Here is a 25,226-nt window from a genome sequence, read left to right on the forward strand (position 1 = left end):
ATCCTACTCTCTGCTCTGGGCAGGCCTTGGGGCCCGTTCTGCCCATGTCAGTGGACACCCGGCTGTGATACGTCAGGGGCCCCAAGGTCATCAGGAATGTGACTGGGATCCACTTGGGGCCCTACCCTCCCCCAGCCCAGGCGGGGGTGGCCAAGTTTGGGTCTGTCCTCTCCTCCTCTCCTTATTTGGTGCTGCAGGTGATAGGGCTGAGACATAAAGGGGGCCACGGGCCCCTTGCGCAGCCAGGCCGCTGCAGAGCCAGGATGGTGAGAGCTGGGCTGGGGGCTGGGGGCTGGGGGCTGGGGGCTGCGGGCCGTCCCACGGGGTGGGGTGGAGAGTGGCCTGGACAGGTCCCCACCAGGGATGGGAAGGGAATCCGCGCCCGCTGCCCTGGGATGCCCTGGAGAGGACCCCTCCCCACCCACAGTGTTGCAGGCCAGCAGGAAGGCCGGGACGCGGGCCAAGGCCACGGCCACCAAGCAGGCCCAGCGAGGCTCTTCCAATGTCTTCTCCATGTTCGAGCAAGCCCAGATCCAGGAGTTCAAGGAAGTGAGTGCCCTGCCCCTCTGCACCCTCTTCTCTGTAACCTGGGGGTCCGGCCTCTGTCCTTGCCCCAGGACTCCCCTGCTTCCTGCCTTCGCTGGGGCGGGGGCTGCTCCCACTGGAGACTGTGACCTCCCACCTCACAGGCCTTCAGCTGCATTGACCAGAACCGTGATGGCATCATCTGCAAGTCCGACCTTCGGGAGACCTACTCCCAGCTGGGTGAGTGCACACTGCCCCCTGCTCGCCCCTGCTCAGCCAAGGCCTGCCCAGGACGCTGGGCTGCAGGGGGCCTGCAGAGAGGGGGCCCCTGCTTCTTCCACCCTCGAGTCTCCCTCCCCTGCTGCCTCACACGTCGCCCGCCCAGAGCTGCGCCGACGCTCCACCCCTGTGCTTGGGAAGGAGCGGAGGGCAACCTAAGCCCTGCTGGGGACACCGAGGGTCCCCACGCCCCTCTCACGACGCCCCCTCCAGGGAAGGTGAGTGTCCCGGAAGAGGAGTTGGACGCCATGCTGCAGGAGGGGAAGGGCCCCATCAACTTCACCGTCTTCCTCACGCTCTTCGGAGAGAAGCTCAATGGTGAGCCTGGGGCAGGTCTGGGTCCCCCGACGAGGCAGAAAGCCTGAACCCCGCCTGGCCGCCGCCCAGCCGCCACCTGGCCCTTGTCCACCCAGAGGAACTCTCCCCTGCATCCCTGACCCATGGGCAGTCGCCCCAAGTCCCAGCTAAATGTGGAAAACGTGCCTTCAGCCTCCACTGCCGAATCCCAAATCGCAGTCAGGCCTGCCCACCTGAGGCACTCTGGGCCTGTCTGAGCCATGAGGACACTTCGTTTCTGGGAACATCTTCCTGCCTCCTCTTGGACGTGGAGGGCTCCCCTGCACCCTGGGGTCCTCCAGGCTGTGGACGTGGGTGCTCACCTGCTCCCTCGGCTTCCCAGGGACAGACCCCGAGGAAGCCATCCTGAGTGCCTTCCGAATGTTTGACCCCAGTGGCAAGGGTGTGGTGAACAAGGACGAGTAAGTGTCAGCTGGCCAGGGAGGGACAGGGACACTGTGTTGGCAGTAGGGAGGGGTGAAGCACCTTGAGGGGGGCCCTCTCTGTTTTGGGGGGCCACCTGGACCACGGGGCCTTCACCACCCTCTGCATCGCCCCCCCCCCCAGGTTCAAACAGCTCCTGCTGACCCAGGCGGACAAGTTCTCTCTGGCTGAGGTGAGGGTTGCTGGCTCCCTCCTGGGGTGCTCACCCCAGAGGGTACTGGAGGCTTCAGTGATCCCCGCCTTCCTGGGCTTAGAGCCCAGGCTTCTGGAGGAGGGAACAGTGTGCCAGGCAGGAGAGCCGGCTCTGCAAAGGCCCAGTGGCACCACAGTATCTGCGGGGTGGGGATGTGGGGTCTACCCTCTCCCCAGTTTCCCCATAGACAACGGGAAAACAGTACCTTGGAGTTGGGGTTCAGGCCTGAACAGCTGAAGGGTGGAAGTGCAGCCCCAGGAGACCAAGCGAGGGCCCCAGGTGCCCCTCTGGCCACATCTCGGCCCAGGCCCCTCACGGTGCCTCCCCCAGGTGGAGCAGATGTTCGCGCTGACGCCCATGGACCTGGCAGGGAACATCGACTACAAGTCCCTGTGCTACATCATCACCCACGGGGATGAGAAGGAGGAGTGAGCAGGGCCGCAGGCGGCCAGGGTGCTGGCCCGGGCAGCCTCAATAAATGCCGTTTCCAGTGAACCCTGCGTGGTGGCCTGTCTGTGACCGGGGGGCAGGGCCGCCGAGGGCACAGGGCAGGTGCAGGCATCACTGTGGGAGGGAGCCAGAGCCCTGGCCAGCCCTTTATCTGCCCACGTGGCCAGGAGGGGTCAGGCCCGTGGGTCCCGCCTGAACTGCACTCCATGCCCCAGTCACGCCCCAAGGGGACCCTCATCGAGAGGCTGCTATGCACCCCCATACTGCCTGTCTTTTTACAAGTCTCTGCTCTGTGAGGATCACCCCTCACCCCGGCCAAGGCGCTCTCTGCAGATGTCCTAGAGCTCCTGGTCCTCAGGGGCCTCTCCCCACACCCCACCCAGAGCCCACTCCCCTAGAGTCCCTGAGCAGGTGTCCGAGCCTCACCCCCCACCCCCCAGGACCTGTCCAGATCCTCCCGGGGCTCCCTTGAGGAACTTCCGTCAGCTCTTGACCACTTCCTACTTCTCTGACAGGGGCTCACATCCAGGATGAGGGGTGCACAGAATCACCACCCCATCCCAGGCTCCAATCCAAATGCTCCTGTCTGTCCGCAGCACCCTGTACACCCTGGGTGCAAAGGCTGGTGGGCCCGTGGCAGCACAGGCCCCATTGGCAGGGTGGCTGGAAATGCAGACTCTCCAGAGGCCCACAAGCCAGGGCCAGCGGCTGTGCCAGGCAGAGGTGGCCAGACGGCAAGTGCAAATTAAAAACAAGGACAAGTCAATGCTCTCTGGGGCAAAAAAGGAAACACTTTTTTCCTTTCTTTTCTTAGAGGATTCCCTTTAGAAAACTAGTTCTTTCCCTACCCCTTTTTGTGTAAATCTGTTTAAAACTAAATAAGCCCCTTGCAAGTTTTACAACACAGGGAAGCTCCCAAGGACTTGAGTCCCCCTGTGCCCAGTCTCCTGGGCGGCCCGAGCCTATCTCCAGCGGTAAAGGTATGGGAAGTCTGCTTTTCCTCCTCATAAGGGCTGTTTGCCAGCCCGGGGTGCCCTCGGCAGGGCTGGGGCAGACGGCCTGGCAGGTGCTCCCCGCGGACTGGCTGCTTCTCTCTGGACGGACCGGACACCTCCTGGTCTCTGCGCGGCGGCGGGGGTCGCCTGCGCTGGGCACTGCGTTTCGCCTCAAAACTGATTCAGTGATACATCTGCTTCCTTTCTCGTCACTTTTGTGGACAGGTTTTATGGGTTAGCAAGAGGTTTTGTTTAATTTTCCTCCCAGCCTGGCCCGAAACTCTGACCCCCAGTGCCTCAGCCACAGGAGGCGGGGGCAGAGCTGCCTTGCGGAGCTGACAGGGGAGCGGCAAGCGGCCAGTGAAGGTCCAGGCCCCTGGGTGTGGCATTTTCTGACTTTCCCCCAGCCAGGGGCCAGTCCCTACCCTGCCCCCACCCCCCACCCAGGGGATGGGTAGATGTTCTTTCTTTAGACGTGTTAACACTACTGATAAGGATAAAGACAGGCCCTGGCAAGATAAATCTGCGATCTACAGACCTCTCAGGAGGTGCTGCTGCTCCAGGTCTTCTCAGGAGGGGTCAGATGGCTGTGGCTTTCTCCAGGACCCACGTTGCGGCCACCCCCTCCCCCCTCCCCCGCCGGAGCAGCAGGCCCCACACCCAGCAGGCACTCAGGGAATGTCCAGAGGGATAAAGTGATGATAGGTGTCTCCAGACTCCTGGAAGCTGAGACCAGGAGCCTTGCAGACCTGGAGTCTGCCATGGGCCCTCCGGGAGTGGCACAGAGGAAAGGGGCTGGGGGGCAGCTGCAGGCTGGAGCCGGCTCCTCCACCATCTGTCCCCTCCCTCTGCCCATCCCCCTTCCCTCAAGGAACAGCCTCTGACCTCCTACCTCCCAACTCAGCCCTGCCTTGCCCTAGAGCCCTCCTGCTGTCTGTGGGACATCCCCACAGGGACATGCTGCTGACACACAGAGCCACACAGCTCCAAAATAGAACCTTATCACCCTGCTGCCCGGCTTTGCAGGAAGCGACACCTCCCCTCCCTTCTCCCAGGACCCTCCTGAACCCTTTCCTCCACCTCCCACCCTCCCCAGCACTGACCCAGGACCTGCCAAGCCCCCCTGCCTGGCCCCTCCCAACTGCCCACAGCCAGCTCTGGCCTGGTCCTCTGCCCCCACCCCCCGGCTCTGCCTGGTCTGAGCCACCAGAGGAGCCACACGCCATCCACAGTGCACTGTGCTGTGGCTTCCCTTTCACAAACCTACAGGATCAAACAGTGGCAGCCTTGGGGGCCGGGGCTCCCTGCCTTGGGCTACAGCTGACTGGACTGGGGTAGCCACTGCTCCCAGAGAAATACAGAGAGCAGAGGCAGCAGGAGTGGAGGTAGCAGAGGCCCCAAGACCAAGTGGCAGACAGGAGAGGGGCGGCCCATCTCGCCTGTGGGCCCACAAGGCTGTATGCTTGTAACGAAGCCCACTTTTAGCTTGAGCTCCCTCCAGTTGGTGACTGCCTCTCACCTACTGCCAGTCCTGCGAGTCCCTGAAATCCAGCTGATCAACTGCTTTAGGTATAAGTTGGCCACAACCAGGGGATACACCACCCATTCAGTCAGCACTGTCCTGAGACTGGGTCTGCCCAACATCAGACATTTCAACCCTCAGTCCACGGAGAGCACACTGCCCACAGCCACAAGGTGGCACCGCCCACAGCCACGAGGGTGGCACCGGTGTGGTCCTGTGCCCTCTGTGTCCTGAGACCAAAGTGATTCAGCAGCCTGGCTTTCAGCCATAAGAAGAGATGAAATAATGCCATTTGCAACAACATGGATGGACTTTGAAATAATCATACTAAGCAAAATAAGCCACACAGAAAAGGTTGAAAATCACATGATATCACTTATATGTGGGATATAAACTTAAAAGCAACAAATGAACAGGACAAACAGAGATTTGTGGACATGAACAATGGACTAGTGGTTACCAGGGGGGAGGATGGAGTGGAAAAATAAATAAATAAAATGTTTTTAAAACACACACACACACACACACACACACACACACACAGCAGCCTGGATTTCAGAGCCCATCCCTGCCTCCCAGGGCCATCCCCAACCCCATTCCCACCCCATCTTTCTCCATTGCGGCTCCTGTAACCACTTCTTGACCCCCACTGGGGCTGTGACCTCATCCTACCTGCCATGTGACTCATACAGCTCAAAGCAGCCTGTCATATCCTGTAAGTGACACTCCTGGTCCACCTCACCTGCCTCCCCGCACACCCAACTCTGCTCCTGCATCATGCAGTAGACGTGCCATAAATATTTCCAGATGGTGGTGATAACGCTTCTTCACACTGATTTACAGGTTTATTGTCAGGCCCATGGAAGAAACACCTGGACATCCACATGCAAAAAGAGTGAGGTTGGACTCTCACCTAAAACCGTATACAGCGATGAACTCAAGATGGATCAAAGACCTAAACCCAAGAGCTAACCACAAAACTCTTAGGAGAAACTGAGGGGAAGCCTCATGACATGGGATTCAGCAACGATTGATTTCTTGGACATGATGCAACAAAGTAAAAGGCGACTCATGGAATGGGAGAAGATATTTGCAAATCACATATCTGAGAAGAGATTAATATCCAGAATATGTAAAGAACTCCTAAAACTCAATAACAAAAACACAATCCAATGAAGAAATGGGGAAAGCACTTAAATAAAAATGTCTTCAGAGACATACAGTTGGCCAACAAGCCATGAGAAGATATTCAGCATCACTAATCATCAGGCAAATGCAAGGCAGAACCACAGTGAGAGCACCGCACACCCACGAGGATGGCTACTATGAAAAGGCAGAAATGCCCAGTGTTGGCGAGGATGCGGAGGAACTGGCACCTCGGGCACAGGTGCCGAGAACGTAAAATGGTGCGGCCGCCGGGGAAGGCGGTATGGGGGGTCCGCAGAAGATTACACATGGAATTAGTTGGCCCAGCACTTCCCCTTCCGGGGGTACGTGCAGGAGGGTCGCGCACGGCCTCGAATGGGTATGTGCACCCGCACTTCACAGCTGCATGGTTCACAGTCGCCAAGAGGCGGGAGCAACCCCAGTGTCCGTGGACAGAGGACTGCGTGAATGTGGTCTGCGCGCGCAGTGGAATGTACCCCATGAAAGGGAGTGAAATGTCTCGCACGTGCTACAATGTGGGTGTGCCCTGAAGATATTAATTGAAATAAGCTAGACAAAAAGACTAATACTATGATTCCACTTGCATGAGGCTCCTAGAACAGACAGTCATAGGGACAGAAAGCAGGTTAGAGGTTCACAGGGGCATAGGGGGTGGGGTCAGTGTTTAATGCAGATGGTAGTGGTGACGGCTGCGCAGCAGCGTGAATGTGCCCAATGCCGAGGAGCCGTGCACTTTGGAACGGCTACAGCGGTACATCTGATGTTAGACACATCTGGCCACAATAAACTGTTTTGATAAAAATGCAGGAATGCGCATCATAGAAGGCCCACTCCGTGGTGTGTCCTCATCCAGCCCTTGCTTCCAGGGGAAGCAGGTGCTTATTTCAAGGGCTCAATCCCACAGGCACCACCTGTTAGGCCTTCTAGGAGCCCTCTGACCTTTTACACACCCACGTAGTTCACTTAGAAACAAACATCTTTGGTTTCAGGTTCTGAAAACCCCAAGTGGAGAAAACAAACTTTGAAATAACAAGTAAGCCGTTGCTGGTCTTGGTTCAGTGGCTAAGCAGTTCCTGGGTTGGAACCTCGTGTTCTCTCATGGTTCCAGGACACAGTCATGTACTATATTCGTGACAAAAAAGGTTGACAGGCAGCAGGCTACATCCCTCCCTTTTATCAAAAAAACATATTTCTCAGAAACCCAAACCCCACCCCTACGAGACTTCTCCAAATGTGTCGGCCAGATCTGATCTCATCGCCACGGACAGCTGCCAGGGAGGCTGGGAAAGGTGACACAGACTTTCCATCCTTGCTGACGGCAAGAGGAAGAGGGTTAAGGAAGGAATTCTGTTGGCCTCCAACAGTGCCTGCGCCCTGTGGAAGTATACCCACTCATCCTTCCCTGCCCTCCCGCAGCCCTCATCATTCCTACTCTGGCTGTTGCCTAGGGGGTCTGTTGCAGACCCCCTCAGCTGCCCCATCTGTGGAGAGGCTACACAGCTCCATGTCTGAGCACTGTGCCCAGGGGATGCAGGCAAGTGGGCTTGATTTCTGACTCCGGCTTCCCGGCTGTGAGACCTTGTGCAGTGAAGTATCGTTCTGTGCAATGGAGATGTTAGCAGTGCCTGCCTCACCAGGCTACCCTAAGGCTCAACGGGATGATGCTCTTAAGACACTTAGCACAGTGCCTGGCTAAAAAATGTATCTATTCATTCACTGAAGAAATACAAGCTGAACTGGGACTCTCCGTGTGCCACCTCCATGGTCCCCACATGCCCTCGGAGGCAGACTCACACAGTTCAGTCTGCACTGCACAGATGTTTGACAAGTGCCTTATTAAATGGCAGAGGCGCTGCAGAGAAGTACAGGGTATTTGTGGGTAACTCAGCTGACCTTGGGGGCACCTGTTCAAGTGGAGGACCAGGACCCATTACTGTCCAGGTGTTACTCACTAGCTGATCTCTCTGTGCCTGTTGCCTCATCTTCGAAAGGTTATCTGAGGATTAGATGAATGTGTCAAGAACTGAGAACAGTGTCAGGGCCATCGCGAGGGCTTTTATGGGTCATCCATTATTGTTACCCACTTTGTCGTAGACACAGACTGGGACGCGCAGTACACAGATGCACAGTCAGTGAGCAAGAGTGGCGCAGAAGCTTCACCGGGAGGGGACCCTCGGTTCGCTTAGGAATTCTGTGGAAAAGAGCACCCCAAGTAGGGATGGCACGGGGACGGGGCTGGTGGGTAGGAAGGAGGGTGGACGAGGTGGTGAGGCCAGACAGGGCAGCGCTAGGCGGAAGCTGGACTGTGGCCCTGCGCTGGGGCCCTCACCGCTCTGCTTCCCTGACGCTGACCCGGACCCTCCTCCGGGGTCCTGGACCCCAGTGCCCGCCCCACCCGCCGCCCTCCGCGGCGGAATCGCTCCCCGGGGCTGCAGCCTTCGGCCTCAGTCCTCCCACCATGTTGTCAGCACCGGCGGCCACTGCCGAGTCTGTCGCCCGGCCGGCCTCCGAAGGCACAAAGGCCTCAGGGACCGGCCTCCGAGGAGGGTTCCGGGAAGGCGACACGACACCCTCCCTCGAACCTTCCGCCCCGCGCTGCCCAGGGGCGGGGGCGTGGCTCCGCGCATGCGCAGCGTGCAGGGGCAGAGCGCGCGGGACTGGTGGGCGGGGCGCGCGCGGATTGGCTGATGCGGCGCGCGACGGTGGGCGGGCCCGCGGTGACGGGCAGAGCGGGGCGTGGCGATTGGCTGGCTGCGGCGGTGGGCGGGCGGGGCGCGCAGATTGGCGGGTGCGGCGCGCGGGGAGGTGAGTGGGGTTCGGCGTTGCCCGAGAGGTCTGGGGGGTGCTGGGCGGCGGCGGGCGGCGGGCCGTATCGTCTCGCGCAGCCTGAGCGGCGTCTCTGCGGTGGCCCCCGAGCCGATCCCAGGGCGCGGGCGCGGGCGGGTGCCGGCGGGGCCCGCTCCGGGACTGCGGCGGGGCTGCCGCCCTCCGCTACCCCGCGCCCCGTGCACGTCGAGGCGAGAGTTAATTCAGGTTCCGCCCCTACCTAGACCTGTCCAATAGAAATAGGGCCCAGCTTACCTAGTTGCTGTAGAGAAAAGGTACAGGAAAGAGAAGTCGGTTTGGTGTCACGTCTCGCGTGACCCACCACGTGCGAACCCGTGATCCCGGCCTATGAAGTGGCCTAGCCGGGCTGCATGGGTCCTGGGAGCGTGCGGGGGTTCGAAGCCCACAACACATCTCGGAGTGCGGTTGCTGCAAAAAAGGGGTCGAGTGCTGGTCTCTCTCGCATTTGGAGTTTCTGATATGGTCAGAAGAGGCAGACAGTAAACTTAAAATGCGTTTGTCAGGTAAATGCCTTGAGAAACAGTAAATATAGAAGAGGCAGAAATGCCGGGAGGGTTGTAGATGTGAGAAGGTGAGATGTGAGCAGACTTGAGGGCCAGGAGTGAGGGAGACACCACCAGTGTGGGCCTCCTGGTGGGGGACATGCGGGCAGGACCAGTGGGGCAGATCTTGGAGGCCGTTGTAGAGACTTGGGGGTTATTGAGTGAAATGGGGAACCTTTAGAGAGTTCTGAGCAAAGGACTGGCTGACTCGTTTTATATCTATTATCTAATAATAGGCTTATTTTACAGCAGGCTTATCTGGGCCAGACAGGTCTGGAGAGCTCCAGGTGGGAGGCCTTTCCCTAGCTTTCCTTTCCTCCCTTTCTGGATGAGCGTGACAGAGCAAGGTGTTGGCATCCAGCACCGTCCTGTCCGGGCGCAGCCTGGCCCTGGTCAGCTGGGGCTACACCTTTCTCTTCCTGGGGGTGCAACAGGGATGGCCCTGCCACGGGGGGGGGGGGGGGGGCGGGTTGCAGGAAGGCATCTGTGTGCCCACACTGACTGCCTTCTCTTCTGTTTTGTCACAGCCACCTGGACACACCAAGCACATCATGTTCTCTGAGCAGGCTGCCCAGAGGGCCCACACTCTGCTGGCCCCGCCGTCGACCAACAGCGCCACCTTTGCCCGGGTGCCCGTGGTGACTTACACCAACTGCTCACAGCCTTTCCGGCTGGGGGAGCGTAGCTTTAGCCAGCAGTACGCCCACATCTACACCGCCCGCCTCGTCCAGATGGGGCCCTTCCTGGCCAGCCGGGCCCAGCAGCACTGGGGTGAGCCACCACCTGGGGGAGCACTTCCTCTCCACCAGCCCAGAGGCAGCTGGGGTTTTACAAATGCGGACGGACGTGGCAGAACTGGAACCTTCCTTTGACTATCTCACTTCCCAGTCCCCTTGGGGAGATTAACCTCTTTGTGCTTCAGTATCTTCTGCAGGTAGTTCTGAGGGTTAAAATAAGGAATTTGTACATTTAAAGTTAGATTTAATACAGTGGCTGGGACAAGGTGGGGCTTAGTTCTGGCAGTAAGTGACACTTCATTGGCATAGGGAAATGTTTTTCCTTATTTTCAGTGCCGATTATTTGTCTGTTTGCCCATATTGTGGCCAGCGAGCACCTCCATCTGGCAGGCCAGGCGCCAGGCCCTGCCTGGGAGCCAGGTCGAAGGAGACACCTGCCTGCTCTCGAGGGGACTGCCTCTGTCCACTGACATCCGTGCGTCTCCGCCTGGCCCTCGTACTTGCTGGACGTGAATCTTCTGTCTTTCCCTAGTACAGGGCCTGGAGTCAGTGGCTAATCCTGTGTTTAATGCAAACATTTTTTTTCTCATTTCTTCTTTGGTGATCTCTCCCACAGCTGAGTTGTTCTTGGTAGGGAAGCAGGGCCCCACCTTCAGCTTTTGGGTGACACTGCATCACCCATCCTCACCCTTTGAGAGTGGCTTTCCATGCAGTCTTCAATTCTCTGTTCACGTTTCTCAGCTGGAATTGAGCAGGTGGACCCACGTCTCACCCACTTTCACTGCTCCCAGTGCCAGTTGCACAATGGAACCACTGGCAAGCTCCGGGAAGCACCGGAGCTAGGGCCTCCATCCCATAGGCCAGTTTTTTTCCAACTTTATTGAAATATAGTAGACAATTAGTTACTCATATTTACATTGTACAAGTCAATGAGTTTTTTTCAATTATAGTTGGCATATAATAATATGTCAGTTTCAGGTGTGCAGCATAGTGATTAGAAATCTGTATAACTCAGGAGTGATCACCTCATTAAATCCAGCATCCTCTCCTTACATATTTATTACATTGTTGACTTTTTTCTTATGCTACACTTTATATCTCCATGTCTATTTTGTAACTATTTGTACTTCTTAATCCCTTTGTCCTTTTTTAACATCCCTCCAACACCCCTCCCACCTAGTAGCCTTCAAAATATTCTGTTTCCATTTTTGTTGTTGTATATTAGTTCCTTAGATTCCACATGCATGTGAAATCATACGATATTTGTCTTTCTCTATCCAACCCATTTCATTCAGCGCAACACCCTCTTGGTCCATCAAGGCGATATCTTTTTCCATCCCCTTCCTTTTAGTCTGTTTGTGTCTTTTAATCTGAAGTGGGCCTCTTGTAGGTGACATGTGTAGGGGTCTTATTTTTCTTATCCATTCAACCACCCTATCTTTTCTTGGAGCATTTAATTCTTTTCCATTTGAGGTACATGTTGATAGGTCTATAGTTATTACCATTCTTTATTCACATTTTTGATACATGATTTTTTTTCTTAAAGATGTCCCTCCAACATTTCCTGTAATACTAGCTTGATATTGATAAATTCCTTTAGCTTATTTTTGTCTAGGAAGCTCTTTATCTGTCCTGCGACTCTAAATGACAGCTTTGCTGGATAGAGCATCCTTGGTTGTAGATCCACAGGCCGGTTTTATCACAGGTGGCCGGATCTCCTGGTTCCATGGTCATACTCATTATCAAAGACACTGCTGCTGCTTTGCTGCAGGCAAAAGCATTTACGCCTTCCTTCTGCCACATGGTGGGGGTCAGGAGGGGGGATCGCCCTCTGGCTCCCAGTGGCCTTTTCCTCACTTTCCTGGAAACCCCCAGGGACACCCTTCTCAGGCCCAATGTCACTGCCACCACCTAGGTCTTTACAGCAGCATTCTCTCGGGTATCAGATTGCTTTTCCAGTCACCATTGCTGCTACCAGAACACCCAAAGACGGAGGACAGTCATTTGGCCCTGCTCACAGGCTGGGGTCAGGGATTCAGACTGCGGCCTGCCCACAATGAATGGGGCCTTGGCCAGCCAGCAGCAGTCACTCCCTGGCCTGGCGGTGGGTGCTGGCTTCACCCAGAAGGCCTGCACGTGGCCTCCCTGTGTGACCGGTAGTCCCCTCCAAGCTGCAGTCTGTGTCGGATGGAGCTCACCAATGTCCGTTGCCGCATTTCCTGGACCCGCCACACATCTTGCCCTTTCCCCAGGATGCTCCTTCCCCTGGTTCCCTCAGGACCTCAACTCAAATATCACGCTTCAAGAGGCCACCTTGGTCATCAGGGCCTTCTTCACATCTTCGGGCTTAGCTCCTGTTTGTTTGCGGCACTTGTCACAGCGGCCGAGCCCTCGTGTACTGCTGTTGTCTGTCTCTAGATCATGAGCTCAGCACCGGCCGGGGGGGACCCTTTTGTGCATTCACACTCGGTGTCGGCAGACACTGGTGCCCGCATGCTGCGTGGATGGGCAGGTGTCCTGCCCTTGCCACAGGGGTCTGTGGTTCTGCCTGGTGCCAGCTGTGCCGCCTGGGATGTATCACTTAGTCCCTCGGTGCCTCAGTTCCTTCAGCCATGTGGTGGGCGATGGTATCCATTCTGGGGTGCCATCAGAGGAGTTCCACACACTGTGTCCGGCACGGCCACCTGCGGCTGAGTCAGGGCTCAGACACTGGGGCTTTGGGGTCTGGTTTCCATGGCATCCGGCGTGTCCGTCTGGAGCTGATGGCCTTCTTTTCTTCTTTGCTCCTCAGGGTGCAGATCTATGGACTATTCTTGGTTATTCCTGGCAGGAAGGGCTCACGCTGGAGTCAGCTGGGCTTAGGAAGGGGCTGGTCTCTCATGCACTCCACCCATCACCTCCTGATGGCATTGGCCCCAGGCTTGGGATCTGCACTGACACTTTCGGAATTGCACCCCTTCCTGTCACTCATGCGAGCAACCCCTGAGGGCCACACATGTCTTCTCCGTGGAGCAGAATAGGGCATGGGAATGTGAAGTTTGAATTTGGGGGATCTGTTCTCAGAGGATGAGGCATTTGTAGGGCAGGTGGAAGAATCCATACTCTTAAGAGAACTTGCAATGGTTTTAGGACTGGGCTATGTGGAGACTCAGCATAACTCTCCAAAACCCATTGTTAGAGTTTGGTATAGATGAGTTGACACTCTGCATGAGATTTCCCCGGCTCCTGTAACAAACACAAAGCCACAGACTCGGTGGCTTAAAACAACAGACGTTTGTCCTCTCCTGGTGCTGGAGACCAGGCGTCTGCTGAGCGGACGGGCAGGGCTGCGCGCCCTCTGGCGGCTCCGGGGCGGGTCTTTCCTGCCTCTCCTAGCTTATGGTGGCCACATCACTGCAGTTTCTGTCCCATCGTCAAATCGCCTCCTCTGCATGTCTGCCTCTCACATCAGCACCCATCCAGGGCCCGGCCACACCGAGTTCCTTTGTCCTGTGGCCATGTGACCCTTTAGATGCAGGGGATCCTTGGACTGGGTGGTCTCTTCCCCTTGCAGAAGCCCAGGCCCCAGCTGTCATGCTAGGGGAAGCCTGTGGGGAACCAGGAGGGCCACCTGGTCTCTGAGCTCGCGCTCTTTGTGCCCAGGCAGTGGAGTGCCAATAAAGAAGCTGTATGAGCTGCAGCCTGGGGAGAAGTGCTGTGTGGTGGGGACGCTCTTCAAGGCCATGCCGCTCCAGCCCTCCATCCTGCGGGAGGTCAGCGAAGAGGTGAGGCCCGCCGGCCCATGTGGGCCTCCCCAGAACACCTCCCTGAGGACACCCAGGGAACCGCGGCACTGACACACACGGGGCCCGGGCCGGCTCTGGCCCCAGACAACCCTTCACCTGCATTCCAGCACAACCTGCTGCCTCAGCCACCTCGCAGCAAGTACATCCACCCAGACGATGAGCTGGTCTTGGAGGACGAGCTGCAGCGAATCAGACTGGAAGGCTCCATCAACGTGTCCAAGCTGGTCACAGGTGGGGCGTGAGGCGGTGGCCTGTGCACCCAGACGCTGGGGCCCACCCTCATTCCCGGAGTGGTGGGTTTTGGTTCAGGCAGTGGGTGACACCCAGGTGGAGGCCAGCGCTTCCTGCCTCAATCTGAAGGCAGGAAGCAGTCCTGAGTGGGAGTTTGCCAGCCAGGCAGAGGGGAACCAGCAGGCTTTGCAGCTTGGGTGCCTGGACGGAGGTGTGACCCTCGGGCTCCATGCCTGGGGCCTGACACCACTGCTCCCCAGGGACGGTGCTGGCCGTGCTGGGCTCTGTGAGGGACGACGGGAAGTTCGCGGTGGAGGACCACTGCTTCGCAGAGCTCGCGCCCCAGATGCTTGCTCCGCCTCTTGACCAGGACAGGTGAGAAGCAGGTGCTTGGGGCCCAGGCAGTGGTCCAGGGGCATCACACTCACTGGGCTCCATGTCCCTGCCCACCTGTGACTCCATGTGGCGCACCTGGGGGGAGAGGGCACCTGCTTTTGTGGCCCCAGGAGGACCCTGACCTCTTCTGCAGGTTTGTGCTGCTGGTGTCCGGTTTGGGCCTGGGTGGTGGCGGAGGCGAGAGCCTGCTAGGCACCCAGCTGCTGGTGGACGTGGTGACGGGGCAGCTCGGGGACGAGGGGGAGCAGTGCAGCGCCGCCCAGGTGTCCCGCGTCATCCTCGCCGGGAACCTCCTCAGCCACAGCACGCAGAGCAGAGATTCCATCACCAAGGTACGGCGCCCGCTGGCCTGCCGCAGCCCTGCTTGCCCGCCCAGTCTGATGGGCAGGGCCTGCAGCGATGCAGGGGCCGCTGTGCTCGGGCCCTGCCCCGTCCCCGGGAGAGGGGCTTCGCTCTGCTCTCAGCTGGGGACCCAGGCAGGGGCCCTAGGCACCCCTGTGACCCAAGCCTTGCTTGGACCTCACAGCGTATGGGTCTCCACCCCTAGGCCAAGTACCTGACCAAGAAAACCCAGGCAGCCAGTGTGGAGGCCGTCAAGATGCTGGACGAGATCCTCCTGCAGCTGAGCGTGCGTGTGCAGGCTGGCGGGGCGGGACTCGGGACTCGGGTGAAGGGAGGCGGAGGCCCCGAGGGGCTGCGTGTGCAGGTGCTGGGCCCTGCGAGCTCCCCCGCCCTGGGCCCTGCGAGCTCCCCCGCCCTGGGCCCTGCGAGCTCCCCCGCCCTGGGCCCTGCGAGCTCCCCCGCCCTGTGCCCTGCAGGCCTCAGTGCCCGTGGACGTGATGCCAGGAGAATTTGACCCAACCAACTACACGCTCCCCCAGCAGCCCCTGCACCCCTGCATGTTCCCACTGGCCACCGCCTACTCCACGCTGCAGCTGGTCACCAACCCCTACCAGGCCACCATCGATGGAGTCAGGTAACCAACACAGCCACACCCCGGCCTGAGCCCTGGCCTGTGCCTTAGTGGCACCATGAAGAGAGGGTCCTACACTGCAGAGGGCCCACCTGAACTGGACACTTTTCAAGGGTGGCTTGGGACACACCCAAGGAGAATGCCAGGTGAGCTCAGGGCCGGCCTTGGAGGAGTACAGATGGCGACCCCCAGGGGAAGGGTCAGCCCAGCCTTGCCTTGCAGGTTCCTGGGCACCGCGGGCCAGAACGTGAGTGACATCTTCCGGTACAGCAGCATGGAGGATCACTTGGAGATCCTGGAGTGGACCCTGCGAGTCCGTCACATAAGCCCCACAGCCCCTGACACCCTGGGTAAGGACTGCCCTCAGCCCCGTGGGGCGGTTTGCCAGGCCCCCGTGGTGCCCAGAGGACTCGTGATCACTGGCTGGGCAATGGCCTAACGGAAACCCCAGAGCTGGATGCTGGCTGTGAGCGTGCTCTGGACCCCTCCCCGCCCGTGGCCAGCTGCGACGCCCTCAGCCACGGCCCTCCCCCCAGGCTGCTACCCTTTCTACAAGACCGACCCGTTCATCCTCCTGGAGTGCCCGCACGTCTACTTCTGTGGCAGCGCCCCCCGCTTTGGCTCCAAGGTCATCCGAGGTAGGTTTCGTCTTCTGGGGGCCCTAGACCTAGGCTGTCACCAGGGACTTGCTCTCTCCTGGAGACAGTGCTCACAGAGAAGAAAGCCCTCCCTGGAGCCCCTCCCCCGGGGAGGACAGCGCAGGTCCACCCAGCGCTGACTGAAGTGGTCCATGCTGTCACAGCTCATCACGCAGCGTGTGTACCCTGTGACCCTTAGGGTGTCCTCAGCCCTTTCCATCGCTGGTCCAAAGCACTGTGGCCAACACTGTGGTCAGCACTCCCACAGTGCTCATGGGGGACTCCTGTCTACTCATGTGACTTCCCTCTGAGACGGGGCTCACCCAGACCCTGAAGTGGGTTCCTATATGGCTTCTCCACAGGCCCTGAGGGCCAGACCGTGCTGTTGGTGGCCGTCCCCGACTTCAGTGCCACGCAGACTGCCTGCCTTGTGAACCTGCGCCACCTGGCCTGCCAGCCCATCAGCTTCTCAGGCTTCGGGGCAGAGGACGACGACCTGGAGAGCCTGGGTCTGGGGCCCTGAGCCACAGAGGCAGCCTGCCCAGAGCGGCCCAGCCACCCCTCCCAGCTGGGTCAGCACTGTAGTGCTCTCTCTCTAAATAAAGCCTGGTCAGTTCCTAGGCAGATGTGATGCTGGACCCGGCCCTCCTCGGAGGGCACCCACAGCGACTGCAGGTCTCCCTGCGGCCATCCCCAAGCCGGCCAGCACGTGAGCACTCAGCGACACATCTGCCGTGAGCTTGGTTTATTGGTGTGGCCGAGAAGTCTGTCCTGCATTCAGGGCCTGCCCCCACCCAGTCCGCAACATCTGGCCTCCCTGAGGCCACAGGCAGCCCAGGGACTGCCACTGGTCCTGGCTCTTGGGTATCGGTCACATTCACACCCACACCAGGGGCCCTTGGTGTGCCGACGACTGCCCAGCCGGCTGAGGTGGCATGGTCAGCAGCATGGGCTCGACACTGGCAGGCCTGTCCTCAGAAGTCCCCGAAGTTCACCGTGTAGGTCTCAACTGTAGTGAAGGGGAACTCGGGGCCAGCGACCGGCACCTCCTCATCCTCACCCTCTGGCCCAAGCTCAGTCCCAAACTCCGTCACCACCTCCGTGTAGGTCTCGGTCTCAGAGTCCTCCCAGGCTGCTGTGGTCTCGGGCAGAACGTGCCGAGGCCCCAGGGTGGAGTTGGGGGTGGGGGACGGGGCAAGGGAGAGAGTGGGGAGCAGCGTGGGGGCCGCAGCGGGCAGCGTGGAGGGGGCGGCTGGGCCCGCAGTGGCGTTGAGGCGGCGGAGCCTCATCTGTTCACGCATGCGCAACCGGTATTGCAGGCGGCGGTGCTGCAGGCGCCGCTGCTGGGGGGTCATAGGGCGCGAAGGGTCGATGTGCGGGATGGGCCGGTTCCCGTTCATGGCCAAGATCTCCCGAATGCGTTTCCAGTTGGAACGAGCCAGGATGAAGTTGCACTGGGTGGCCCCGATGTCGTAATCCACATTGCAGGTCTTGGCGCTCGGCGTGTAGCCCTCCGCCTGGACTGTCACGCGGTACTCACCCGGGTTCAGGATGCGCCAGTAATCGCCCCCATTGGCTGCAAAGGGAAGGGGGGTTCAGTGCATGTGAGACGCCCCCCCCCCCACCCCCGGCCCCAGTCCTCTCTGAGAGTCCCCTGGCACCACCCAGCTGTCCCTCTGCCTGCTGCAGACCCTGTCTGGGGGGACCTGGGCAGGCCTGGGCTCCCCTGTCAAGACTGCACACGACTTGGGCCCTGACCTAAGGGAGCTGGGAAGAGGTGTGCACACAGGTACCTGTCTTGACACCGTGGTTGATCCCACTCACGGAGATGGTGGCGTTGGCAATAGGGATGCCCTGCTCGTCTGTCACCACCCCCTTGATGCCGCGGTGGACCTGCAGAAAGGTGAAGGGCGGTGTCCGCGTGCAGGCCCCTGCCCCGCGTGGCCCCTCCGGGCAGGAGCCCCCAGGGCCCCGTCCGGGCCGGCGCATCCCCTCCCAGCGCCGCACCTGCTCCATGAAGGTGAGCAGGGCCTCCTTGTTGTTCTCCCACTCCCGCGGCAGCTCGCTCTCGTGAGGGAACTTGTCACAGCCCAGGTAGATGGACAGCTCCAGGCAGTTGGTGTGCAGGTAGCTGAAGTCGTTGATGGCTGGGCGGGGCAGACAGAGCCGCGGTCACCCCCACCCCACACCAAGCACCCTGCCGCGGCCCCTTCCCCACTAACTTACTCCCAGATCGGGGGTTCCACTTGGCCCCGTTGACAATGCCCATGCCGCCGGTATGGTCCTGTGCTTGACACCCTCCGCGGTAGGGCTCGGTCATGGTGAGGTGGGCGGAGGCGAAGGAGATGGCCAGCCAGCGGAAGATGGCGTGGTCCGGGGTCTCCTGGGCCTCGGATACCTCATCCTCGTCCTCCCCACGGGCAGCAGCCAGGGCTGCAGCCATGAGCTGCTCCTGGCTGGGTGTGCGCGCCATGTCGTAGGGGTAGGACACCAGGCGCTCGCCCCCGTTCAGGTTCGCCCCCAGCACGAACGGGTTCTTCTCCATCCAGGAGATGATGGCACGGACCTCCGTGGACACCTGGGCGGCCCGCGCGTGAGGTCTGGCTCCCGGCCCCCAACACGGACCCTGCCACCCTCACGCCCATCCCTCCAATGCCCTGCAGTCTCTGGGTCCCCTGCTCCCTGAGCCCTGCCGGCTAGACGCTGGCTGCCTCACCGTGGCGTCTGGGGACAGGTAGCGCTCAGGGATGGGCAGGTTGTTGTTGGGGACCCGGTAAGGGACCCACTTCCTCTCCTCAGCTCCCCAGAGCACAGAGTTGAGATCCGGGAAGTCCTCGTAGATGTCGAAGCCCTCCTCGGTCCACAGCCCCAGCGCCCAGTTCCCGAACTCAGAGCCCTGGGGCAGTGGGGGCGGAGCGAGGCTGCGTCAGGGCCCCCCAGCCCCCCGCAGCCCCGCCTGCCGACGGTCCCAGCCCCCTCCCCCGCACGCACCATCTGCGCCGCCACCTCGTAGCCGTCGGGGTTCAGCGCCGGCACCAGGTGGATGCGCGTGTCCTGCACCAGGCTGCGCACGCGGGGGTTCCCGTCGCGGTACTCGCGGCACAGGTACTGCATGAGCAGCAGCAGCAGCTCGCGGCCCAGCACCTCGTTGCCGTGGAGGCCGGCGGTATAGCGGAACTCGGGCTCCCCTGCAAGGGCAGAGCCTCAGCCCCATCTCCAGCTCTCGAGGCTCAGGACTCCGAGAGACGGTGCCACCCGGCCTCGCTCCCAGGGGTTCCGGGGGCAGGCGGGGGGTGGCGCACAGGTGCCCCAAGGCACAGGCTCAGCTGCCGTGCCACAGCCTTGTCTCCAGTCCCGGGGTGGGGGGCGGTGTTCTCACCCAGCTCGTGGTCCCCGGGGTTGTCGGAGATCTCCATGGCGTAGATCTTGAGCCCGCGGGAGCTCTTCCCCAGGCTGTACGTGCGGGTGATGGTCGGGCACTCCTCGTTCACCACCTTCATCAGCTGGGCGGGGGCAGCGCGCGAGTCACACCGCCACCCCACCCCCCGCCCGGAGGCCAGGGCTGGCCCTCCTCCCTCAGACGCTGTCTGGCATGGGGCCAGACTTGGAGCAGGGGCACAGCTCCTGGGAGCCTTGGGCCCGGCCCCTGGAGCACGTCCTCACCTGGCGCAGGTCCTTGTAGCTGTGGTGCCGGAAGTCCAGGTTGTCGGTGGCGACCACCTCATTCTGTGCGTAGTAGCTGTGGACAGCTGCGGACAGTGGGCAGGCAGGGCCCTGAGCTGACCAGCTGCCAGCCTCCCTCCGGTCACCCCCTCCACCCCCTGAGCAGGCCAACCCCTGCACTCACGGGACACCGGGCACCCCAACACTTCCAGGCGCATGCACAGGCTGCCATTCCAGGTGAGCGGGTAGACGCGGATGAAGCGGGCCACCACCGGCTCCGGGAGCTCGCTCAGCACGGGCGTGTCCTTGTCCACGTTCCCGTGGAAGGTCTGGGAGAGGCAGGCCTCAGAGCTGCACCCCACCCTGGGCCAGAGGACGGGAGCGGTGCCGAGGGATCAGACACCTACCATTTCCTCGTAGCCGTTGGTGTACATCACCCATGTCTGGCTGTCATTGCTGAAGCCCACGAAGAAAGAGGTCACGAAGTCGTCACTAGGGAGCGGACAGTGGTCAGGGCAAGGCTGCTCTCCTAGCCCAGGTCCCAGACCTCAGGCGGCCAAGCTCCCTCTCCTGGGCCCAGGAACTTAAGAGCTGGCATGTGGTGCTGGCCCTGGCGCCAGGCATGGCTCCCGTGCCAGCTGCACGGCTGTGGACGCGTAGCTTGCACGCGTGGACACTGTCATGGCTGAGGAGTGTGCCAGGGCCCTGGAGGACCCCAGGAATGCCTCGAATGGGGCCTGGAGCCAGACCTGGAGCCCCGGCCCTGCACCAAGTGCCCGTGAGCCTACGTACTGGACACTGGAGTCGCGGCCCTGGGTGATGACGCCTGTGAACTTGGTGGTCCTTCTCGTGTCCACCTCGATCCACTGGGTCTGAGCCTCGTCCTCGGCACACCATGCCCCGTCGTAGTAGTCGTCTTCAGTGGCACCAGCCTATCGGGGGCACAGGCAGCTGAGCGGACAGGGGAACCCCCCACCCAGCAAGAAACAGGCCCACCCCAACACACACCTGCATGTTGAGCCGGCCGCGCTGGGCCCCCAGGCCATGGCGCAGCATGGAGGAGGCCCTGATCTGGTTGTCCTCGATGCGGTGTGACTCCATCCCGATGGGGGGGCACTCTGGGGACACAGCACCCCAGGTCATGGGCTCCACTGCCCCCCCCCCCACCAAACCAAGCCCCCTGGAACCCAGGGCCCACTCCCCACCAGCCTGCGCTCCCTTCCCGGGGCCTCGGCTTCCCCATCAGAAGAACAGGGTGATGATGCCCCACCCCAGGGTGCCACGGGCTCATGTGAAATCCCAGGGAGAGCCACCCCAGAGCCCTGCAGTCCCAGGCATCGCCCACACCTGCCCTGTGCTGTGCGCTCTGTTCCCTGGGCCCCAAGAATTTAAGAGCAGAGTGTTGGGGAGGCCAGCGGGACATCCAGGTTGGGGTGTCGCTGGCCCCAGCAGCCTCACCCTGCTCTGCCCTGCCATCCAGACCCCCACTCACTGACTTTCTCTGTGGGCGCCCACTCCTCTGCTTCCTCACCCTTCCGGGGCCCTGTGGGCGACAAAGGGCAGAGGTGGTGGCGAAGGTCCTGGAGCCCCCAGCTCCAGCTGCTCCGCCACCAGGACCCGGCGCCCAGCCCCAGACACACACCCTTGTGGGCTTTGCCCTTCTCTGGTGCCCATTTGTCATCCGTCTCCTCTTTGTGGCTGCTGCCCTCCTTTTTGGGTTTCTCTGCAGGGTGAAAGGTGGGAGGGGCCCATCAGCTCAGCTTCAAGAGGCAGGTGGGGGGCAGGTGGGGGCACAGCTTGGTCCCACTCACTCAGCTCCTCCTTCTCTTCGTCAGTCTCCAGCTCCGTGTCAGGCTTCGGGGGGCCAGGAGGCCGGAAGTAATAGTCCACTGGTGGGGACAAAGCTCGGTGAGACGCCCACACTGAGCCCACAGGCAGGGAGGGGCAGGAGGGGTGTGAGGCCAGGAGGAGGGTGGTCCAGAAGGGGCAGCGCCTGGAAGACCCCAGGGAAGCTGGCAGCCTGGCCCAGAGAAGGGAGAGGAGGCCCCAGCAGGCCAGGGTGGCAGGCTGGGGCTCGGGAAGGAACGGCAGGAAGGGAGGGCGACAGGGGACAGCCGAGTCAGGGACCGGGCGGTGTCACGGGAAGGCCCAGCTTGAGCGAGAACAGCGACAAGGACGGCAAGGCTGGTGGCACGTGGGGGCAGCAGGGTCAGCGCCACCCGGCTGGAGTCACAAGGGGGTCGAGCCGGGCCTGGACCAGGGACCAGGGACCTGGGGACTCACTGTTGTCGTACTCGGGGATCACGTAGCCATCCCCGTAGTCGGGGAGCGGCAGGCGTGGCGGGGGCGGCGGGGGCTTCAAGGGCAGCCCTGCGGGTGAGTGTGTGAGCGAGCGCAGGGCCCAGAGCCCCAGCCCCCTGGCCCCCTGCCCCCCGCCCCCATCCTACCGATCCGCTCCGTCCTCTCCTCGGGGTCCTCGACCTGCCCGGGGGGATCAGCCTTCCCGGGGCGCGGGGGCTTCCTCCTGCTGGGAGGTGGTCTGGGCTGCTTCTGGCGCCGGATGTACTCGACTGTGGGCAGAGGGCGCTCTGAGCCGGGGCCAGAGGCAGGGGGCGGGGGTCGCGGTGGGGACGGCGGGGCACACTCACAGTCCTCGTAGTCCTCCCGCTCTATCTGGTCATTGTAGTCCAGCGTGGGCTGCTCCGCCTCCTCCTCCAGCTCTGGGGAAACGCTGGCTTGCCTCACAGAAGACACACTGCTGCCTTCCACCCCCCCCAGCCCACCCTGGAAACCCGGCGAGCTGAGGCGGGGGTCCCCAGGGCCAGGTGGCTGGCGCCCACTCACCAGGCTGGCGTCCCACGTGGGTCTCTCCTCCTGGACCCTGCCAGGGACTAGGGAGGCCTCCACCTGCAACACAAACCCCCAGGCAGATGGATGGGTGGCCTCCCGGGCCATAGGACCTACACCAGACCTGGGCCTGCTGACACGCCCTGAGGCTTCCGCTCACCCCCTGGAGGCCTGGACTACGACCTGCCCTCACACCCTGCGGGCAGCCCAGGGCCAGGGAGCTGGCCAGCTGTGTGGGGAGCCCAGGCTCTGCTGCGTATGGGGCCCTGCGGCAAAGCCAACCCAGCAGGAGACACTCTGTGAGCTCAGAGCCCAGCAGCATGCCAGGGGTGGCTCTGGGTGGGGTCCAGGTGACAGATCCAGGGAGAGTGGAAGACAGACCCCTCCACGAGGCTGCCGACCCCCCAGATCCTCCGCAGAGGGCCCGAGGGCGCACCAACCCCCTGCTGTGTTTGTGCCTGCATAGGGGCCCCACAGTCTGCAGGAAGCAGTGGCCAGGGGTCCACCCCCACCTCTCCCTCCCCCGTAGCCTGGCAGGCCAGGGCCCCACAATCCTGTGGGGCCCGAACACACCTCTCTCTGGCAGCAGCTCCCCCTGGCTGGGGCCGAGGGGTGGGGGCAGTGGCCACCATGGGGCTTCTGAGGGGGTCTGGGTGGGGAGCCTCTTCCCAGCCGGGGGCCTCTTGGTGGCCTTGGGTGGCTTCTCCTTGGGCTTCTTGGTGGCCTTGGGTGGCTTCTCCTTGGGCTTCTTTGTGGCCTTGGGTGGCTTCTCCTTGGGCTTCTTGGTGGCCTTGGGTGGCTTCTCCTTGGGCTTCTTGGGTGGCCTGGGGACCCCCTCCAGCGGCGGCCTGGTCGCCTTGAGGCCTTTGTCCTTCTTCCCTTTCTTCCCTCTGTCTTTGGCCTTTTCCGGAGGTGCTATCCGAGATGGAGATTTAGGTCGAATCAACAGAGAGCCCAGCCGCCCGGTGGCGCCCAGGGTGCCCACGGCCTGGGCACAGGGGCTCCTGTCTATCTCACTGCTCCGAAACTGGGAAACTGCGTGGTTAGGTCACCCTGCCCTGGTGGCAGAGCTGGGACCGGGGCGCAGGCTCTGTCTGCCGCCACGTCCAGTCCTACCTGCCCCTCTTCCCCACGTCCGCGCGGCCTGCCAGGGAACCCTAGTCAGTCTGCTGGGCACGGGCGCCGCAGAGGTGACTAAGTCGTGAAGGCCTGGGGGACACCCAAGTCTCGTGGGGGACGCAGTCTCATCCCTGCCAAGTCCCACCAGAACGAAGGGCAGAGGGGGGCTGGACAGCAGGCGTCAGGCACAGCCAGGCCTCCCTGAAGCTCCCCGCAAGGGCAAGAAAAGCTTCAAGGGGCACTGGTGGGCGATCCCCTATCAGAAGTCAGGTCTGGGGTGGTTGGTAGCCATAACCAACAAGGAGTCCTGGGGGCAGCGCTGCTCCCCCATCTCAGGGCCCGCAGCAGGAAGCAGGCACAGGGCCTGGGACTGCCCACGGGAATCTTCCAGGTCCCTGAGCAAATGCTGTTGAAAATTTAAAGGGTGGGGGCCACGAGAAGCAGGGCAGCCCCCAAAATGCCCAAGGCGCCGGCACAGCAAGCCTGGAATGCGTGTGTGTGTGGGGGGGGGGGGGGGAGCGGGTAGGCCCGCTGAGTCCCAGGACACGCCCCCGGGGTGGGGGAGGAGCCAGGAATGATCCAGAGCGGGCCGCGGCTGCGGATCTCAGGAATGAGGAATGCTGGCTCGGAGTCTCCTGGGAGAGATCCACAAGACCCTTGCCACCCCGAAAGCACAATAAGCAGCTAAGGTTTACCGACAAGTGATTATGTAAGAGGCGGATGAAATGCTTTGGGAATGCATCAGCTCACAGGAGCGGACTGCCCGCGCCTGGCTCCTGGGAGCCGGGTGGGGGGCGCTTCCGCCTCAGTGCTCCCGGGGTTGGCCGGGCAGGGGGTGCTGAGGACCTCCCCCCTCCCGCAAGGCCTGAGGCTGGCAGTGACGTGAGCCCTGCCAGTGTGTGTCACAAACAGGCCGAATAGCCCCGCGAGGGCGTAGGACAGCTCACAGCACAGAGGCGGGGAGAGGGCAGAAAAGTCGTCTGCTGGCTCAAGCCTAGTCCCCTTGGGGGCCTGGGGTCTGGGGATGGGGAACTGGGACCGCCAGAGCTGCTGGGCAGCGGACTTGCCGAAAGTACCTCTGCGGCCCAAGGCTGCGAGCCAGCAGTGACCGCGGCCGGCGCAGCGCGCGCCGGTCGCCGGGGCCGTCCGTGCCCTGCAGGGCCGGTCCTCACGCCGGGCAGAGCGGCCCCGCGGCCGCCCAGGCCGCCCCTGCCCGCCCGGCGCTTACCCTCTGCGGCCGCCCCGGGGCGCGCCCCGGCCTCGCCCCCGCCCGGGGCTTTCCGGGCGCGCAGGGTGGGCTCGGGCGGCGGCGGCGGCGGCGGCGCCTCCACGTCGTGCTCCCGGGACGCGGGCTGCAGCTCCGACAGGAAGCCCTCGAGGAGCTCCTGGATCTCGTCGTCGGTCAGCGCCGTCTGCGGGCGCCCCGCGGGGCACAGCGCCAGCAGCGCCATCAGGCAGCCGAGAACCCGCGCCGCGCGCATGGTCGCGGCGCGCGTGCGGGGCGGGGGTCCGGGGCGCTGGCGGCGGCGGGGAGCTC

General features: G+C 61.7%; 3 protein-coding genes across 10 annotated transcripts; 2 read left to right on the forward strand and 1 right to left on the reverse strand.

Annotated features, from left to right (window-relative positions):
- The first annotated feature begins 72 nt into the window (after positions 1-72).
- MYL7 (myosin light chain 7) lies at positions 73-2,256 on the forward strand. The gene is made up of 7 exons (XM_016147856.2): positions 73-266; positions 436-549; positions 690-765; positions 1,018-1,122; positions 1,484-1,562; positions 1,708-1,756; positions 2,108-2,256. The coding sequence occupies exons 1-7, from the start codon at positions 264-266 to the stop codon at positions 2,207-2,209; spliced, it is 528 nt and encodes a 175-aa protein (XP_016003342.1). The 5' UTR covers positions 73-263; the 3' UTR covers positions 2,210-2,256.
- A 6,439-nt stretch (positions 2,257-8,695) lies between these two features.
- On the forward strand, positions 8,696-16,681 carry POLD2 (DNA polymerase delta 2, accessory subunit). 5 transcript variants are annotated; one of them, XM_016147848.2, is made up of 12 exons: positions 8,762-9,261; positions 9,550-9,587; positions 9,828-10,071; positions 13,680-13,801; positions 13,930-14,053; positions 14,314-14,428; positions 14,583-14,781; positions 14,997-15,077; positions 15,334-15,425; positions 15,645-15,772; positions 15,959-16,060; positions 16,423-16,681. In XM_016147848.2, exons 1-12 carry the CDS (start codon positions 9,249-9,251, stop codon positions 16,581-16,583), a joined length of 1,419 nt encoding a protein of 472 aa, XP_016003334.2. In that variant the 5' UTR covers positions 8,762-9,248; the 3' UTR covers positions 16,584-16,681. The 5 variants fall into 5 exon arrangements, with proteins under 5 accessions (XP_016003337.2, XP_016003334.2, XP_016003333.2 ...); XM_016147847.2 differs by having other exon boundaries at positions 8,765-9,261; positions 15,268-15,425; XM_016147851.2 differs by lacking the exons at positions 8,762-9,261; positions 9,550-9,587 and adding an exon at positions 8,696-8,716 and having other exon boundaries at positions 15,268-15,425.
- A 109-nt stretch (positions 16,682-16,790) lies between these two features.
- Positions 16,791-25,198, reverse strand: AEBP1 (AE binding protein 1). Of its 4 annotated transcripts, none has more exons than XM_036230574.1 (21): positions 24,918-25,198; positions 23,144-23,485; positions 22,568-22,630; positions 22,372-22,443; positions 22,171-22,293; positions 22,007-22,093; positions 21,535-21,612; positions 21,366-21,446; positions 21,255-21,266; positions 20,732-20,841; positions 20,516-20,655; positions 20,131-20,215; positions 19,908-20,052; positions 19,724-19,809; positions 19,440-19,563; positions 19,052-19,248; positions 18,777-18,956; positions 18,287-18,638; positions 18,068-18,207; positions 17,854-17,953; positions 16,791-17,636 (listed from the first exon to the last, which is right to left on the reverse strand). In XM_036230574.1, exons 1-21 carry the CDS (start codon positions 25,168-25,170, stop codon positions 17,035-17,037), a joined length of 3,372 nt encoding a protein of 1,123 aa, XP_036086467.1. In that variant the 5' UTR covers positions 25,171-25,198; the 3' UTR covers positions 16,791-17,034. The 4 variants fall into 4 exon arrangements, with proteins under 4 accessions (XP_036086467.1, XP_016003303.2, XP_036086469.1 ...); XM_016147817.2 differs by having other exon boundaries at positions 21,216-21,266; XM_036230576.1 differs by lacking the exon at positions 22,007-22,093 and having other exon boundaries at positions 21,216-21,266.
- Between the last annotated feature and the right edge of the window lie 28 nt (positions 25,199-25,226).

This window comes from Rousettus aegyptiacus, unplaced genomic scaffold (assembly GCF_014176215.1).
Source record: "Rousettus aegyptiacus isolate mRouAeg1 unplaced genomic scaffold, mRouAeg1.p scaffold_m13_p_13, whole genome shotgun sequence".
NCBI lineage: Eukaryota > Metazoa > Chordata > Mammalia > Chiroptera > Pteropodidae > Rousettus > Rousettus aegyptiacus.

What these genes read in the sequence shown, in the direction of transcription:
- MYL7 (XM_016147856.2), top strand. An exon ending in AGATCCAGGAGTTCAAGGAA is followed by an intron (nt 550 to 689) that starts GTGAGTGCCCTG and finishes CCCACCTCACAG; the next exon opens with GCCTTCAGCTGCATTGACCA. An exon ending in GGTGTGGTGAACAAGGACGA is followed by an intron (nt 1,563 to 1,707) that starts GTAAGTGTCAGC and finishes CCCCCCCCCCAG; the next exon opens with GTTCAAACAGCTCCTGCTGA.
- POLD2 (XM_016147847.2), top strand. An exon ending in TGCGGGAGGTCAGCGAAGAG is followed by an intron (nt 13,802 to 13,929) that starts GTGAGGCCCGCC and finishes CCTGCATTCCAG; the next exon opens with CACAACCTGCTGCCTCAGCC. An exon ending in TGGCTCCAAGGTCATCCGAG is followed by an intron (nt 16,061 to 16,422) that starts GTAGGTTTCGTC and finishes GCTTCTCCACAG; the next exon opens with GCCCTGAGGGCCAGACCGTG.
- AEBP1 (XM_016147817.2), bottom strand. Translation starts at nt 25,170, where the DNA reads ATGCGCGCGGCGCGGGTTCTCGGCTGCCTGATGGCGCTGCTGGCGCTG. An exon ending in GCGGGAGGACTACGAGGACT is followed by an intron (nt 22,294 to 22,371) that starts GTGAGTGTGCCC and finishes CTCTGCCCACAG; the next exon opens with TCGAGTACATCCGGCGCCAG. An exon ending in GCTACAAGGACCTGCGCCAG is followed by an intron (nt 19,564 to 19,723) that starts GTGAGGACGTGC and finishes GCCCCCGCCCAG; the next exon opens with CTGATGAAGGTGGTGAACGA.